General features: G+C 45.0%; 1 protein-coding gene and 1 pseudogene across 3 annotated transcripts in view; both read left to right on the forward strand.

Moving 5' to 3' along the window:
- Positions 1–17,116, forward strand: part of APPL2 (adaptor protein, phosphotyrosine interacting with PH domain and leucine zipper 2) — a 40,810-nt gene extending 23,694 nt beyond the window's left edge. For 2 of the 3 annotated variants that reach the window (XM_025048825.1, XM_006914520.3), the window contains exons 9-21: positions 1,002–1,084; positions 4,407–4,565; positions 5,986–6,174; positions 7,559–7,601; positions 7,696–7,752; positions 7,854–7,942; positions 9,510–9,668; positions 9,834–9,886; positions 11,626–11,800; positions 13,547–13,583; positions 13,791–13,931; positions 14,725–14,772; positions 15,969–17,116. In XM_025048825.1, the coding sequence (XP_024904593.1) occupies positions 1,002–1,084; positions 4,407–4,565; positions 5,986–6,174; positions 7,559–7,601; positions 7,696–7,752; positions 7,854–7,942; positions 9,510–9,668; positions 9,834–9,886; positions 11,626–11,800; positions 13,547–13,583; positions 13,791–13,931; positions 14,725–14,772; positions 15,969–16,103 (1,368 nt within the window). In that variant the 3' untranslated portion in view covers positions 16,104–17,116. The remainder of the gene's footprint in view (positions 1–1,001; positions 1,085–4,406; positions 4,566–5,985; positions 6,175–7,558; positions 7,602–7,695; positions 7,753–7,853; positions 7,943–9,509; positions 9,669–9,833; positions 9,887–11,625; positions 11,801–13,546; positions 13,584–13,790; positions 13,932–14,724; positions 14,773–15,968) is intronic. The other variant, XM_025048826.1, reaches the window with a different exon arrangement.
- On the forward strand, positions 10,544–10,662 carry LOC112482007 (annotated as a pseudogene).
- Positions 17,117–17,556: the final 440 nt, after the last annotated feature.

Here is a 17,556-nt window from a genome sequence, read left to right on the forward strand (position 1 = left end):
TCCCTTGCCCCTGCCCTTCAAGGTTTGTCAGGGGACCCACGCTTTCTGGGAAGTAATACCCGAGAGTCACGAAGTAAGGGATTCCTTCTGCTGGTCCCCAGAAGCCAGCAGCTGCAGTTTCATTCAAACTGTTCAGTTCTCGGGTCTCTTACGGTCTCTCAGGGCCACCCTCCCCGGGGGTCAGAGAGAGCATCCGCCACAGCGTGGGGTAGGAGGAGGTGACCTCGCCAGTGTTGGGCAGCTGTGCAGTGCCAGGGCCCTGCCACGCCCTTCACGTACATAGGCCCCTGTCAGTTGACCTTAGGGTTTGACGAGCCTTTTAAGGGTCTTCAGCTGTTTTCCCTCTGGAATTTCGCAGCCAGGTCTCTGTCATCCAGCCTTGTGTTCAGAGCTGCAGGCGGGTCAGTGAACAGGGTCGGTCAGGAGGTGGCCCTTACTTCTCTGAGAACCTCATGCTGTTTGTTTCTTTTTGGTGCTATGCATGTCATTTGTCACACACTGCTTTAACCTCTAGAGATGCAGAGGTGAATAAGACCTAATTCTTGCCCTCAAGAAACCCAGTATCTAGAATTCATACAGGAAAAAGGTTGCTGATGATGATAATCAAAAGTAATTACCAGGAGTAATGATTTTCGCAGCTGGTATGTACCAAGCGCTCAAGTTATATTATCTAGGAAAAAGGTTGCTGATGATGATAATCCAAATTACCAGGAGTAATGATTGACACAGCTGGTATGTACCAAGCGCTCAAGTTATATTATCCTTGATCTTTACAGCCTTTCGGCAAGATAGCAGGTTTCACCATCCCCTCTCTGCAGATGCCCCCAGGGCTGTGGGAGTAACTCAGCTGGCAGGGTCGGGGCTCAGAGAGATGCGTAAGTGCTGCCAGCGAGGAGGGCCCAGCCAGCGTCCCTGCCCCCATGCTGTCACTCTCACACCTGCCAGATTCATCAGTTACCTTTCCTACATGATTGTCACGTGATCATAATTATATCTTTCAGATTAACTTTTTCAAGAAGGGAGCGGAGATGTTTTCCCAAAGTATGGACAGCTTTTTATCTTCCGTCGCAGACATGGTTCGCAGGTAATGCTGGACTCCTGTTTAGATCTTGTGTGCCTTTTGCTTTCCTGCCAAATCAGCCCCTCTGAGATGTGGGGAGGTTCTGGCTGCAGAGGGTCCCACGGGGCTTCTGTCCACAACCTGAACCCTCAGAAAGTATCATCTTCTTAGCTACTGATATTTATGAATATTGTGGTTAAAAAATAATGATTTCTGCAGTTCCTGGCTTGTGTGGAGCCCAGAGTCCTCTCCACTACATTAAAAGGTTATATGTAAATAAAAGACTAAAATGTCCACTGGGGTACTTTCCCGTCAAGTCCAAGTTCCTTTTCTTAGGGTGTTCTCATGTTAACATAAGTCCGAGTCTGCTTTAGACTTGCTGCAGAAGAGATTTTTTTTTCCCTTTGAGAACTGATGAGGTTAGCAGCCAGCAGTGCTACAGCTTTTCAGCAAACTAGTCATCACATTCATTTATAATGGATAAAAGAGGCATTAAACCTTTTTGGAATTAATCTAACACACTGTAGTTCAGCCTCGCAGATGCTTATTTTTAAAAATAACATCACCTCTTCAGCCTGTCCTGCGCACACTTGACCGATGCCGCGGCTGCCCTGACTCCCCCCGTGCCCGTCATCGGCGTCCGTGACACTGAGCTCAGAGCAGGTGTCCACATACCTCCAGCACCAGGCTTATTTCGTTAAGAAATAAGAGACACGGTTCCTTGAGTGCTTTTCACAATTTCTGGGATATAGAAATATGTCTTTGTGTGTGCATAGATAAATTTGAAAAATACACAAAATGGAAGTGTGAGTATAGGATTTTATTGTGTGAGAAAATGAAGACAAAGTTGCCCATTTTCTTGAGGGCGTTGCATTTCATCATACCCCGTGAAGGCCAGGCAGTGGGATTTATTTAGGCAGAAGGCTACCTAGAATGCTCTGGAAATAACGAATCCCAAGAACCAGTGCCGAGCATTCCCACCAACACAACGAGAGAGGTGTGCCTTGTGAGAGAGCACACACTCCTTCCTGGGAGTCAGGGAGGGTTTTTTTCTCTGTTCGCTGGCAGCAGTGAGTGATGCAGGTTAGGTTTATAATTATGCTAGAAAGCAATTTGTGAAATCTGAGTTCAGTTTCCTGCCTTTTAACTGGATTATCAGCCCCTGGGATGTTAGGAGAAAGTAAAAAGAAGAGAAGCTATTAAATTTTCACTTGGTAACAGAATCCTCTCTTCTCTTTCTTTCTCCATCCTACTTAGAATTCCATGGCTTTCTGTGTTTCTGGGAGAACCATCTGAGTTCAAATGTCAAATGCTAGACTTTCATTACTGGTTGGCAGGACATTGGTGCCCACTTTTGAGATGCCATGGTGTACACTTCCTGCGGATCCTGCAGCCTGTGTCCTCCCTCCTTGTCAACATTCTTGTGAGCCATTATCAGGCCAACCAAAGCGTGGCGCCCGCCATTCCAGCGGTTTGTGCGTAGGGCGTTAAGCCCTGGCCCCACGGCCTCCTGTCAAGGGTTGGGCCTAGTTTCTCAGTCATCCCTCTGCTGCCTGACAAGGCATATTTCATGACAAGGGCAGCAGGCAGCGGGCACGGCACCCAGCCGAACCTGGAAACACTGGAACCTCCTGGTTCAAACAGCTAAAGCATTCAGTTCGGTCCCTCTGCTGCCTCACAAGGCATATTTCATGACAAGGGCAACAGGCAGCGGGCAGGGCTCCCAGCTGAACCTGGAAACACAAACCTCCTGGTTCAAACAGCTAAAGCATTCAGTTCGAGGATTCCAACTTCCCGATCGCTTCGGTCTCACACGGGCGCGTAGGTAAATGCTGCCACCGCTCTCCGACCCGGAGTGGTTTTGCTGCCACGTGGCAGTGCGCCGGCAGCCCGCTCGCCCGGAGAGGCCAAGGAGCAGAGTGTGGTGGAGGCGCCCACTGCAGGAGGATTCGGAACCGGCCTAAACCCAGACGGTGGTGTTTCGAACCACCCTACAAAGCCGGGGGCTTTTTGCCTCGCTAACTCTACAGTGATAAATGTCTACCTTTTTTCTTGGCTCCTTCTGCTACTTATATACATGTTTGTTTGTTCGTTTGTTTTTAATTAAATGAAACATGCTTTTTACTTCGAAGAGAACCAGTTGGAAGCAGTCACTTTTCTACCCCGCTCCTGGGAACCTGGGATTAGGAGCTCAGAGGTTTTGGGCTGCAGTCTGTGGGGCGGAAGGACAGTCACTGAGGGCTCCCTGAGTGTGTGTGGATGTCTCATTGGTGCACACGAGTGTGTTTCCGGGGAACACGTCTTTACCTTTCATCGGGTCTTCAAAGGTTTCTCACCCACAAAAGCTTAAGAACCTGCGCGGTTTCGTGGCCCTTCAGCTCCTTCCCTCCCTCTCCGGTTCAGCTCGACTTGTTTTCTCACATCCATCCTCAGCCTTGGCAGTGACAGCTTAAGCCAGTGAGGTTTGTTCTTCAGCTGGCCTGTCCTAAAGCCACCAGTGTTGGAGTCCCCAGTCATTCCATACAAATGTCAGAATAGCCAGAACTAACTGAGATCGACTGCTTAACAAGAGACAGTTAAACGAGAGACAGACAGTGGACACTGTGCATCTCCAAGAGGAGGACACGGAATGCACGAGCCTAAACCTGCTCCTACGCCGAGCAGCCGGCCCCCGGGTTCCTTCCGATTTTAGCATCTGTCATCAGTCTTGTCTCCTTAACACAGTGGACAAGTGGAACAACGCCTCCCGACTTTGCTTTCTTAGATGGATGCGCCGTGTTGGCAGCTTGTGTTCAGGACTTTATAACCAAGACTGTCACCACCAGGTGGGGCAGTTGTCTGGCTATCGTAAGAGGAAAAGCATTGCCCTGACTTTTGTTGCACCTTGGTGCCACTCCCTGGTCATTTTCCTGTCTCCAGTGGCCGTCTCCCCTGCTGCTGCCTAAACCGAGGTGGCGGTGGCGGGAGGGGACAGTGGAACAGGGATGATCGCTGTTTCCTTCTCTTTTTTGGCACTTTTACAGACTACCTGCGCATGTGGCCACTAAGAAATGTGCTGATACAAATTTCTCCTAAAATTTGCATCCACGGTTCTGAGCATGGATAGGACTTTGTCAGCAGAGAAACTGTTCCGTATGTTCTGTTTTAAAACAGCCTCATGTCATGTAAACACTTACAGTAATGTGACTTGAGTCCTGGGATCTCCAGCTTCCGGGACCTAAGTCAGGGTGGAGAGCTGCGGCTCCCTTTGCAAGGCAGGAAGCCCTGGGGGACAGCTCTGCCATCTGCTGCTCAGCCTGCAGGGTTGGCCGGTGATGGGGGCTGACCTGGCCCCTTCTGTCTTAAGCATTCAGGTGGAACTGGAAGCCGAAGCGGACGCGATGCGGGTGTCCCAGCAAGAGCTGCTGTCTGTCGATGAATCTGTTTACACTCCAGACTTCGATGTGGCCACACCGCAGAGTAACAGGAGCCTCGTCCAGAAGGCTGGTTACCTTAATCTTAGAACGTGAGAATGCCATCATCCGCCTCTCTTTCTCACATGTTTTTCCTGGGAGCGACCGAAGAGCATCTAAGTGCCCCATTAAAGGGTGGGGGTGGGTGAGATCGGGAAGAACTCCCACCACAGCTCCCCTCCCACCTGGGCCCCAGGAAGCCTCAGCCCAGGTCTCAGACCGCACTGAGGGACAGGCATGTGAGAACTGTGTGTAAACTCCAGGACAGCATAGGCTACCCTGTCCCTGGTCACCGTGGCCATTTGTACGTCGGCCACTCTTAACTGTCATCATCCTGGACTATCGAGAGTTATCCCACCTGGGCCCCTGACAGCTGACAGCAGTGTGCTGGAGACCCACCACCCAGACAGAGGCTGAGGGCCAAGAAGCTTTCAGTCATCTAGAGGTGGAATCCCGTATTTAACACGCGAGTCTTTAAACATCCACTTTAATTAAAGAGATGATCAGGTGTGACTGTGTCTAAAAGCAGAGGGAGGCTGTTGTCAGGTGTAGGAAGACTGAGTTGGTTGGTGTCAGTCAGACTCCGTGGCTGGGCTGGGCCTCGATCATTCCATCTGTAAAACAGCTGATAATTGCATCTGCTTCGTAAAGGGATGGAATGAGGTAATTCCTAGTAGGTAGTGGGCATTCAGATGATAGCTGCTACCCTTTTTGGAAATTATAATTATTGAGGTGGGACACCTATTGCCTCGCACATGGTCACTACTCAGTAAAAACTGAATCGGGTAAACGTGTTTGATCTCTCCCAAGCCGAGGGTCTGCGGAGAGGAATGGCCAGCTTTTTTCTTGCTGGGGGAGTGCTCCCCAGAGGTCTGTAAGCTTGGTGATCACAAGGCAGATGTCTCCCTTAGTTCTGTACAGATAGAAAACTCCACAAGGTTCTAGTGTTATTTGCCAGGAACTAGATTTTCAAACTCTTATAAACAGCCCACAAAACAATAACATCCAGATGGAGCAAAACCCAACCTGGTAAAAGCCCCAGGATTTGGGGTTTGTGCCACAGGCCGACGACCCTGGCGACACTAGCTAGAGCCAAGAGCACTTCGGCTCCATGTCTTAGAGAAATGATCTCCCAGGTTTTCAGTTCCGTTGGTGATGGACTAGTTCTCTTTTCAGATACGAGGTTCAGAGGCCAGAGTCTGCCTGCTGTGGGGGTAGGCATCTCCCACCCCCATCTGGAGTTGGTCCCCTGGGGACCAGCACCCCGACGAGCAGGGGCCATACCCTCCCAGATGCTTCAAGCTGAATCATACCTCTTCTGCCCCCTTTGCTCTTGATTTCTTTTCAAAGCAGTTTTGCTTTAGTATAAACATAGCGTCTCTAAAACGTCACTGATACCCCTAAGGAAGCAGAACTGGGGTGCCACGCGGCCTTCCTGGTACTAATGGGTTTTTTCGAACACAATTCTTACAGTAAAACAGGGCTGGTCACCACCACCTGGGAGAGACTTTACTTCTTCACCCAAGGCGGGAATCTCATGTGTCAGCCCAGGGGAGCCGTGGCTGGAGGTTTGATCCAGGACCTGGACAACTGCTCCGTGATGGCCGTGGACTGTGAAGACCGACGATACTGCTTCCAGATCACCACCCCCAACGGAAAATCGTACGTCACGTGGATTTACGTCGGGGGGAGAACAGGTGCAGCGGCTCAGCCCTGCCGGGGGCCTCCTCGCTCACGCCTGCGTGCCCGCCCTCCGTGGCAGCGGCCCATTCTGGGTAGCGTTGGCCTTTGGGGAGGAGGCTTTTGTGTTCTCTGTAAGCCAGCACAGGTGACCGATGTGGGGTCCAGCCCGTGGAGGAGGCCCAGTGAGGATTTGACATGTGGCTTAAAGATGACCTGGGTGTGTGAGATAGCGACAGTGGTGGCCGTTTGTCGGCACAGGTTCTCAGAGAAGGCTGCGGCCGCCCCTCGCCTGTCCCCAGACAAGCACTTGGGTTTGCGTGGTGGGCAGGGATGGGGAGGAGAGTGCGTTGAGGAGGACCCGCTGGAGTCCGTTTTTCTAGCCTAAACGGGCCATGCGCACAGTGCATTCGGCCGCAGCAGTGTCATTCCTTAACGTGCTGTCCCCATCCCTCGGGGGCCCCGATGGCAGCTCTGTAGTCGTTGACAGTGGATCCCGTCCCAGCGGGACTCCTCACTTAGAGCAGCGGTTTCAGACTGTGCTCCAGGGAGCTCAGAGCCCCGAGGTGCTCCGGACCTCACGTGCCCAGGGGGACAGCAGTGGCCCCCTCCTTCAGTCAGACCGTTTACTTGCATTTGCTTTCTCCGTTGGGGTCCTCAGTTGGCACTTTATTTGAACAGCAGCATGTTCGGGAGGCGTGGGGGCGGTGCTGGTGTGGTGCTGCGGGACCAACCGGCAGTTTTAGACATCATCCTTCTTCCCCCAGCGATGGGAAGTGACCTGGGACTGAAGATGCCAGGATTCTAGTCGTGGTCCCAGGCAGTCACTTAACTCCGCTGGGCCTCGGTTTCCTCAGGTGTGAAATAGGGATAAGATCCACGTTCCCCGTCTCCCACAGATGAGATGAGGAACAAAGGAACTAGCAGACGTGGAGTCCCTGTAAAGAGTTAAGCCTTCCCAAGGGCCGGGCAGTATTATTTGTATGTATCCCTGCCCTCCATCTGCAGATTTGCCAGTTCTTGGGAAGGAGTGGGTTGGCTGCTAATTCCTTCTTTGCTGTTGCTGGGAGGGGCGGCTGGGCCGGAGTCCTGGTTGCCTTGGATCATCTAAGAGGGGCCAACAAGGTGGTCAGCACTCTAAGAATCGCAGACTTGGGCTAGTAGGTCTGAACCCAGCCTGCTCATCTTATAGACGATAAAGCGGAGGCCCAGGGAAAGGAAGCGTTTGTCCAAGGTCTCACAGTGAGTGAGCGGCAGAACCAGACCCCTTTTCTTTCCTTCCCATCCGGGCCCTTTCCCGTCAGGACCAGCTCAGTTCAGTTTATGTAGAATGATCCTCAGTCACCGAGATGCACTTTTATTTCAGGGGAATAATCCTCCAGGCAGAAAGCAGAAAGGAGAATGAAGAGGTAAAGATTTTGTTTGTTTCACTTCCTTGCCAGCACAGTGGGTGACTCTGAGATTTAGTGTTTTTTGTTTTTTGTTTTTTAATGTTCTCTACAGTGGATATGTGCAATAAACAACATCTCCAGACAGATCTACCTGACCGACAACCCCGAGGTAACGAGCAGCGCCCGCCCCCGCTGCACCTCAGCCCTTTCCTCAGTCTGAGGGCAATGTCCACCTCCTGAGACTGAGCGTGTCTTCCTGTGGATTTTTAGGCGGTCGCCATCAAGTTGAATCAGACGGCTCTCCAAGCAGTGACTCCCATTACAAGTTTTGGAAAAAAACAAGAAAGCTCGTGCCCCAGGTAACTGAAGGACAAAAGAAAAGTAGCTTTTGTGGAGCCAAACTACGTATCAGGAATTTTGCACAAGTTATTTCATCCTCACAAACCACACCCGGGGTGGTGTTCAGCCCTATTCTACAGAAGCAGTAAATCCAGCCACGAAAGGTTAAATATTTTCCCAGGTTCACACCGCAGGTGAGGGGCAGAGCCTGATTCACACCTGTCTGATCTCCACGTCCACACTGTGGTGTGCTGCAGCCCCCAAGCAAACAGGGCTGGCAGCGAGGGCTCGGCTGATCAGTTGTTCCCCCCACGTTTTCTATGAGCTTCAGCACTTATGAAGCCAAAACACACATTTTTTTAAAGAAGCAACAAAGTCACCTTGTGCTCATGTTACTACCCAGACCTTATCTGCACATATTTTGATGTTTTCATGCTATTCCATTTTTTATTATTGAATATTTAGATTGTCTCTCATTTGCTGTGATCATTTTTATGCATGTAGCTTTTCTCTCATTTTGAATATTACCTTAGAATTTGTTCAGGAATCCCACTTTTTTGTCTTAATGGGAGTTTCCATTTGGTTAAATAATAGAGAGCTGTATTATTTATCATGCTAATGAAAGCATATCAGATGGTAAATTAAAATTATGACTATCTTTGGTATCCTTCTTTTAGTAGCCTGATAGAGGCCTACTAAGTGTTTGACAAGTATTACCTGGTGACTCCAGAAGAGAGTCGTTAGGAAGATGGGAGTTGTTAAGTAACTCCCCAGGTCTCAGTGCTGTGCGTGTGGGGCCAGTTTGCACGCTGCACAGGGAACATGAGCAGTATACTGTAAGGCCAGAAAGTAGGTTTGAGTCCAGATGTGACAGAATTAAGTGCCCTGCTTAGGAGCTGCAGGCAGTGGAGCAGAGCTGAAGGTTTTGAGAAAATGGGTGGCATAATGGGAACCAGTACAGCTCAGGAGGCGCAGAGGTACAAGACTGAGTGCAGAGGAGGGAGCGGGTCAGCCTGGCTTGAAAGGTCTCGTGGATGAATAGGAAGTGGCGTTTGAAGTACAGAAGAGCTGAGCAGCAGAGCTGGGATGGAGACAGACAGGGAGAAAAGCATAGGGTGTGTTTGGTGCAGCTCTAGTGAAGGGAGTGGGGAAGGCTCTCAGGAGAAATCAGAGCCAGGCTGTGGTTGAACGGGAGGCCAAGATACGTTATTCATTGAGCTGACATTTTGACTACCTACCGTGTACCAAGTAATAAATATGATTTAGCTATAGCCCCTGCCCTCAAAATCCTGTCTCCCTGGGAAAAGGATACAAACAGAAAATCAGTAGATAACGCAATAGGGAGTAAAACACAGGACAGAATGCTGTGCGGCAGAGCTAAGAGTGGGTAGTGGGAAGATCTGAAGGACTTTACCAAGGAATGGATGGCGTTTTATGAAGTTTTATTTGTAGAATGGGTTGAAGGCTTGATTGAAATCTTCTCCCTTGTCTACATCGGCAATTCAACATGCATTCATTTGATTGTAAAGGCATAAGATCAAAAGGGGTTTGTTTGATTTTTTTTACCCCCTCCTGTTTATACTTCAGTGAGAACCCGGAAAATTCAGAGATGGAAAATGACAAGATTGTTCCCAAAGCAACAGTCAGTATACCTGAAGCTGAAGAACTGATTGCACCTGGAACACCTATTCAATTTGATATTGTACTTCCTGCTACAGAATTCCTTGATCAGAACAGAGGGAGCAGGTATGTGCTGGGGGAGGTTGTTCTCTCTGGGAGAAATGGAAATAAATGTGACATCTCACGTCCCTACCCACCTCCAAAGACTTGCCATTCTGCCTTAGCATTCAAGTGTTAAGTGTCCTTTTAGCTGAAGGTGTCATGATTGTTTGACTCTGGCTATTCCCCTAGGCGTATCAACCCATTTGGTGAAACTGAGGATGACACATTTCCAGAAGCAGAAGGTAAGTGGTTAATTTGGTGTGCTTATTCTTTACCATGCACAAAATGAACAGGGCTGTTGGAATAAGATGTGACATCATGTTCTAGAGAGCTGTGACTTAAAATATGAATTGAAATTATGACGCACAGACCTTTCTCTATGAAAACTCACTAGGACGCAAGCAATTAGGGCAGGTCTTTGGTAAAAACTGAGGGGAAGCTGACAGATTTTCTACAACTATTGCACCATTAACCACATTTATACCCTTTTTATAACTCCTGCATAGAAGGTTCCATATCTAAATCTGGTATTACATTATTACAAAACTAATTCAAAGGGGATAAAAATAATCACCTTAAAATTTAGTTTGGGTGAGTCTAAATGTGTTTCATTTTAAAAAACCAAAAGCACAAATAAATTCATTCTTGAATTTGAAGATTACATGAATAATATTTGTTCAAATTCATATTTTTTGATTGATTTACATTCTTATAATGTACATCAGAACATGCTTAAAAGAGCTGACCATAACCCGCTATTCCCAGCCAAGGCAATTTTAGTAGCTACAAGTGCTAGCAAGACCTCCTTTTAACCCAGCAGCTTCATGACTGGGGCCTGAGACTATCATGAGAATGAAATGGCACTTATTTAAAAGTAGGACTTAAGAATTGGCACTCCTGTTTATGGCCGTGCCACGCTGAACAAGCCCGTTCCCATCTGATCTCGGCAGCTAAGCAGGGTCGGGCCTGGTTAGTACTTGGAGGGGAGACCACCTAGGAAGACCAGGTGCTGTAGGCGTAAAAAATAAGGGATTGTTAGCTGACAAGGTCCTTGCAATCTGTGAGGTCAACCAAGGGTTGCCTTGCCTTAAAAAAAAAAAAAAAAAAAAGTGCCTCAAATGTGACCCTGCACTTGTATCTAGCTGACTTTTCATACAGTCTATTTGTAAACAGCCTATACAAAAACTTCCAGACTTGTTAAAAGTCTTCATCTGGGAATAACCACTTAAAACGCATCTGTTATAGCTTCCTGGGAAGTGAACTCGTGACTTTCAGGGGCAAGGATACTGATGGGAGGGCGAGTGAGCAAAAGGCCTCTGGGCTTAGAGTGGTAGGTAAGGGGGATATTCTCACAGAAAAGGTCTCTCACACCTTCTTCATGATCCTCCAGGTATGGCTGCTGTTTCTCAGGTTTGTCAGGCTACGTGCCATTACTCAGCCAATACTGGAAGCTCAACAGAATCGAATAAGCCAGCTAGATCTGTTAGTTTATGATGGTCATCACTGCCCTTCAGTAATGAATAAGGCCCAATATTGGGTCGTATTTTCTTCAGTTTTCTTCTACAAGAAGACTTAATCAGTGGGCCAAAGTAATAAATTTTACTGTCTAGTGGAAAAACCTTATTCTCAGAGGAAAGGTGCGATGCATCTACAGCCATCTCCATGTAGTCACCCAGTTTTAGTGTTAGAAGAATGTTCATCTGGTGCCACCGCCTCATTTTATAGATGAAGAAAGAGGTGCTTTTCTGGTCTAAGGAGGTAGTTCCAGACAGACAAAATGTTGGCAATAGGAGGTTGAGGGCTTTGGCAATAATTTAAGGTTTGTAAAAGCAGAGTATGAAGAAATTTTAGTGGAAAACCCTCCGTAGAAAGCCAGCCAAACCTGAGGTCTTGTGGCTGTTCTCAGACCAGCACAGGTGACATGGGATCAGCCCCAGGCAGGAGGTAAATGTGACCCTGAGCAGAAAATGCTCTCTTGCAGATTCTCTTTTGCAGCAGATGTTTATAGTTCGGTTTTTGGGATCAATGGCAGTTAAAACAGACACTACTACTGAAGTAATTTATGAAGCAATGAGACAAGTACTGGCAGCCCGGGCTATTCATAACATCTTCCGTATGACAGAGTCCCATCTGATGATCACCAGCCAGACTCTGAGGTACACTGTTTCATTTTCTAGACTTTTCTTAGCGCTTCATCTGATTCCCCTTTAAGACACATTTACCCATCTAGAATATTTTATTGGATTAAGATGCTACTCTGGTTTTTGCCCTGTTCCTTTTTACGTTTCAGCTTTGTAAGCTGTATTAGATAGAATGTGCTCTCTCAAAGACAAGAACTGAGACCTTGAGATATTTAGTGGTGAGTGAATCCTGTTCATAAGGTTGCCATCACTCAAGAGTTACTCTGTATCTCAGAGCTTAAAAATGGAAGTTGTTTTAGTTTTTCATTTCTGACAGTACTATTTATAAAAATTAACAACAGTGAAAACAGGACCTGAACCTGCCTGAGACGATTAGACTACCACAAGGAAAATCTGATATTTGTTGGGCTGAAAATAAGTCAGGCAATGTTAACTATATGACTAGGGGGTTCAGGTAATAAGATCTGTATGAATAAAAAAATGGCAAAAGCTGCCGAGCCATGGTTAGCATGGGCTTTATTGAGGGGCCCTGTCTAGTACCGTAGCTACATGTAGCACCTGAGACATAACTAGTCTGAATTGAGATGTATGGTCAGTGTAGAATACCGACCAGTCTGAGCTCTCATACGATCCCTCTCCCGATTGAGAATGCAAAATATCTAATTTTACACATCTAATTTTATATTACGTCTCCCAATCAAGAATACAAAATACCTCTAATTGTATATTTTAGACCTATTAAGTAGGTGTATTAAAATAATTCACCTTTCATTTTCTTTAATGTGGCTGCTAGAAAAATTTACTGTTTGTGAGGCTTATGTTATGTTTCTGCAGGATAGCAGCATCATGTTAGAGCCAAAATGTCTAGGTTTATTCCTGACTTTGGCATTTATTAGTTGTATGACCATGACCGTGGGCAAGTTCTTTAACCTCTCTGCCTCGGTTTCTTAACTATAATATGAAAATAACTTTATCCACACCCCATAGGGTTGTGATAAAGAATGAATGAGTTAATACATGTAAAACATTTACAACTGTGACCTGTACATAGCTTCAAAAATCAGAATATCATTTCTTCCATTCATGAAAATAAGTCCTTTACATTTCTTATAAACCTTATACTAGAATTAGGTTTTTATGAATAAGACTTTATATTTATTAAAGCTTTTCTCCAAGTATGTCCTGGACCTTTTATAGGAATTGGCTCATTATTCTCATCTCCATCAAAAGATTAAATATATGTAAGAACACTGTGAAAACTGTAATGCATAAACAGTCAAAATAAGTGCAGAGACATCGCACAGAATGGGAATAAGTATTTGCAAATCATATCTAATAAAGGTCTAGTATCCAGAATATACAAAGAAATCTTATAAATCAACAGAAAGACAAAGCCACCTAAAAAATGGAAGGACTTAAGCGGGTATTTCCCCAAAGATGTACAAATGGCCAACAAGTACATGAAAAGATTCTCAGTCATTTGTCATTAAGGAAAGCAAATCAATCCACAGTGAGATACCACATCACACCACTAGGATGACTTTTTTTTAAAGGAAAATAAGTGTCAACAAGGTTGAGCAAAGGCAGAAACCAGGGCATGTGCTTCCTTCAGACGCTCACGTAGAGCTTTCTCACCTCGCTCTCAACCAGGCTTTGTATTTTCATATTTGGAGGGTACTTGTGTGATTTCATTCTCAACTTCTATAAACTCTTGTAAGTTTATTCAAGATTTGTGATATAATGAATCTCTTAAAATTTCAGGTTAATAGATCCTCAGACTCAAGTATCAAGGGCCAGTGTAAGTATCCTTATGCATGCTAATTTTAGTGATTACTTCTTCATTCACCTTTATAACTGTCTTAAACAGAGTAGGCACTTTTATAAGTTTTATTTGCCAAATTAAATGACTGTCATAGTGTACTTTTGTCCTTTTTCCATAGAGAATGACCTTGTCTGTTTAATTCGTTTATTGTGTGGTATTTAGTCTGTTCCTTATTTTTTCCAGTTTGAGCTTACCAGTGTCACCCAGTTTGCTGCTCATCAAGAAAACAAGAGACTGGTTGGCTTTGTGGTCCGTGTGCCCGAATCCACAGGCGGAGAGTCTCTGAGCACGTACATTTTTGAAAGCAACTCAGAAGGCGAAAAGGTCTTATTTTTTTTTCATCTTAAGATTCCATAATATCTCAGTCCAAAGAGATGTATTCAAAGGTGTTTTCTGTACCACTCCTCTGGATGCTTAGTTGGCCGTTCTGCAAGTCCCCGTTGAGGAGTGTAGGTATACCCCCTAGGAAGACCCCACTGAAAGAAATCTGGAGTGAAATTTCCCCGTGGGAAATACATATCAACCAAATTAGAATGAAGAACTTGAATCGTGAGATATAATTATTTAGTAGTGTTTTCAGGAAATGTTAAAAGCAGTTCTCCTCAAAGCTGTTCTTTTTTAAAAAAAATTAAAGCAAAAGTTACAGTGGAGAAAAACCTAGTTTTAGCAAACCAAGAAAGCAGACATCAAGAAAGTACATCTAAACTGTTCTCTTGTTTACGGTGAAAAACTCTGTGACAGTATTTGCTACTTAATCAAAATTAATCAACCCTTTTAGCAAGTATCTGTTTGCCACTGTGTGTATGAATAAACAGTGGCTAAATATGGTAAAAAGAGAACGGGAACAAGTACCCCGTTAAGAATTTTAAACACTGGAATAACTTCAGTTTCCACTTACCTGAATGTTTTTGTACACACTAACTGGCAACAGGAGACCAGAACAGGTGGATGTTCACCTTCAGAGCCCCGGGTGATGAGTCTCCTACAGCCAGGTCCTCTGTCCCCATGTTGACGTGAGCAGACAGTGACCTCACTGTACTTAAATAATCGATATTTTTTCTAAAATTCTTTATCCTTTTCTACTTTTGCCAAACACCACTTTTCTTGTCTTTTGCAGATATGTTATGCTATTAATTTGGGGAAAGAAATCATTGAGGTTCAGAAGGTAAGGTACACTTTAGTGCTGGTGCTGGTTTAACAACTGCTCAAAAAATACCTATACACCTATCGAGATTTCTCTCAAAAAGATAAACGATGCTTGCTTGGCAGTGTGGCCAAGTTTGGGATTTCCTGTTACGCATTCTAACCACAATTTTGATCAGCTAGTTCCACAGTCACTGGTAACACGTGGAGTTTTTAATATATGTCACTGCTACAGCTCTTGCTTTATCTTTTTTTTTTTTTTTGGCTGCTTTTTTAGATTTCCTGTCTTTCAGATTGAGATGGTACAAATTTAAGTATCTACCATGTGCTCAGACCTTCCTGTCCTTCAGCAGCTTAGGATCCTCCATTCACCCAGCAAGTTTCTGAGAGCCAAATTTGTATGAGAAAAACCCTGGAGTTAGAGCAGTGAGCAAGACAGATACAGTTCCTGCCCCAAGGGGCTTCTGTAGAGTTCTGCATTGTCTAGTAAAACTTTCTGCAGTGATGGAAAATAAGCAGATCCAATGTGGCTAGTGTGACTGAGGAACTGGATTTTTAAGTTTTATTAAATTTAAATAGTAACAAGCAGCTAGTGGGTACCGCATCAGCATGGTTCTAATCTGCGAGGGAGGGCAGGAGGACCAAGGACTGAGACTGACATACATGAAATAATGACAAGCGCTGCAAGTCAGTATTTTGTTACAGACCAGGGCTTGGCAGACCTTTCTGTGAAGGGCCAGATAGTCAATCTTTTGGCCTTTCCATCTGTGACTCAACTCTGCTGTTAACACAAATGCAGCCACAGATAGTATGCACATGCATGGGCAGGGCAATGTTCCAAAAAAACGTTTACAGAAACAAGCAGTGAGCCAAATGCCCATAGTTTGCCAACTCTTAGTATAGATTAAAAAAGACGAGTGTTTAAAGACAGAAGGCAAAGGTGTATTGTGAAGGAAGTTCCTCTCTGGACTCTTTCTGGGAAGATGATTATGATTTGGCTATGTAAACGACATTTTGGCTGAGGGGAAAGCTTAGGCCTAGATTCTATAAGTAGTGCAATTGAGTGTTTTCCAGAGAAACAAAGAGACCCACCTGAAGGCATACATAGACAGGAAGGAATGTGGCTAGATTACAGAACATAATGAAAGCCAAGCCAAAGGGGTTTTAAGTGCATTTTAAGCGTTTCCTTTTCTCCTTCTTAAACTCCTCTAACTTTAGGATCCGGAAGCATTGGCTCAATTAATGCTGTCCATACCACTAACCAATGATGGAAAATATGTACTATTAAACGATCAACCAGATGACAATGACGGAAATCCAAGTGAAAATAGAGGCGCAGAATCTGAAGCCTAACTCTCTTGCGCCTTTGGGGGAAGAGCACCCAGGAAGGAGAGCTACCTCCTTAAGGGTTTTCAACTTCTCTGATATACAGGCACACGACCCTGTTTCAGAACGCTGACAGTCACTTGTGGAATGTACTCTCAATGCCTTGGTACAGAGACTTGGGAGGGAAACAGTAAGAAATGGTGAACAACATTCCTACCCATCTACAAATGTTATTTTAGGTGCTTTGTGGTAAGTCTTTTCTTAGATTGTTATTGTTCAGCGCTCAAAATGAAAGTTATGAGAAAATGCAGTGTTCACTTTATTTGAATGTCATCTTTTTAGTTTCCAGTATCCTTTTTTTAAAATGGTAAAAGCCTAGATTGATAAACACTAAATATTTCCTATTAATATAATCTATTTTTGTATTTTACTTAATAAGCTTTAAGTGCCTGTCATTCTGAAAATTGTATTTATAATCAAGCTTGTCTCATAATTGGACCTAATAGCATTAATTTGTGCAGTTAGGTGACGAGCCCTGCTTTGAGGCCCAAACACTAGCAGAAATGCAGGTCTAGTTTTGATAATTGTCCTAGACATGCAGTAAAAAGACTAGCAGATGAGTACCACAAAAGATGTTTAATTTTACATTACACAGAAGTGGAACCTTAATGAACCAGCATTCAGAAGTTTACAGTCCTTTAGATATTACTGTTTTTAGTGGTGGATCACTGTGGACAGGGTATAGCTCTACCAGGTCCTGTTTCTTCTGAGCCAGACCCTCCTCAAGGAGGGGACCAGTTAATTTTAAGTCACTTGAAGCACAGCTGGTCGTTGGGCTTGGTATAAAGTTCCTATTTCCACCCCTGACATATCCAGTTCCTGGTAACTCAGCCCAATCCACCATTCCTTCTGACCTGGAAATAAGTATAATGACTTGGTACAGTGTGTTTAATTATAACCAAGTTCAACAGAATATCATTGTCTTTGTAATGAATTAACCTAGCAGTAAATGCTAGCAATAAAATCTATCATTCTGTTTCTTTTGCTTTCTGTGGTTATTTTCTAGAATATCCTTGGAAGAAAACTAAAATCAGTTCTGTAGCTTTAACAGTTAATTTCCAAAAAATCAGGGCATAATGAAATCACAACAGAGGATGACGATCAAGAAAACCTGTATTCAATGTTAGTGGAATAATGCGATCTCAATACCAGGTTTTAAAAGCTGTTTTTAAAATGGCAGATTAATAAAAGAACTTCTGCAACCTCAAATGAGATTGTTATACAGGGTCCACCTAAGGAATCCACATGTCCAAAGACATGGTGGGCTGGTCTGAGCCAACATGAGATGATACACCATAAAATTATGAGTTCAGTGCTAACTAATGCCTCACAGATTTGCAGAGCATAATTAGATCAGGAATTCCCTGCTAAGGCTACAAGAGCCACGGTCCCCTGGATATCTTTTTCTCACTTAGAACTG

This window comes from Pteropus alecto, unplaced genomic scaffold (genome assembly GCF_000325575.1).
Source record: "Pteropus alecto unplaced genomic scaffold, ASM32557v1 scaffold94, whole genome shotgun sequence".
Lineage (NCBI taxonomy): Eukaryota > Metazoa > Chordata > Mammalia > Chiroptera > Pteropodidae > Pteropus > Pteropus alecto.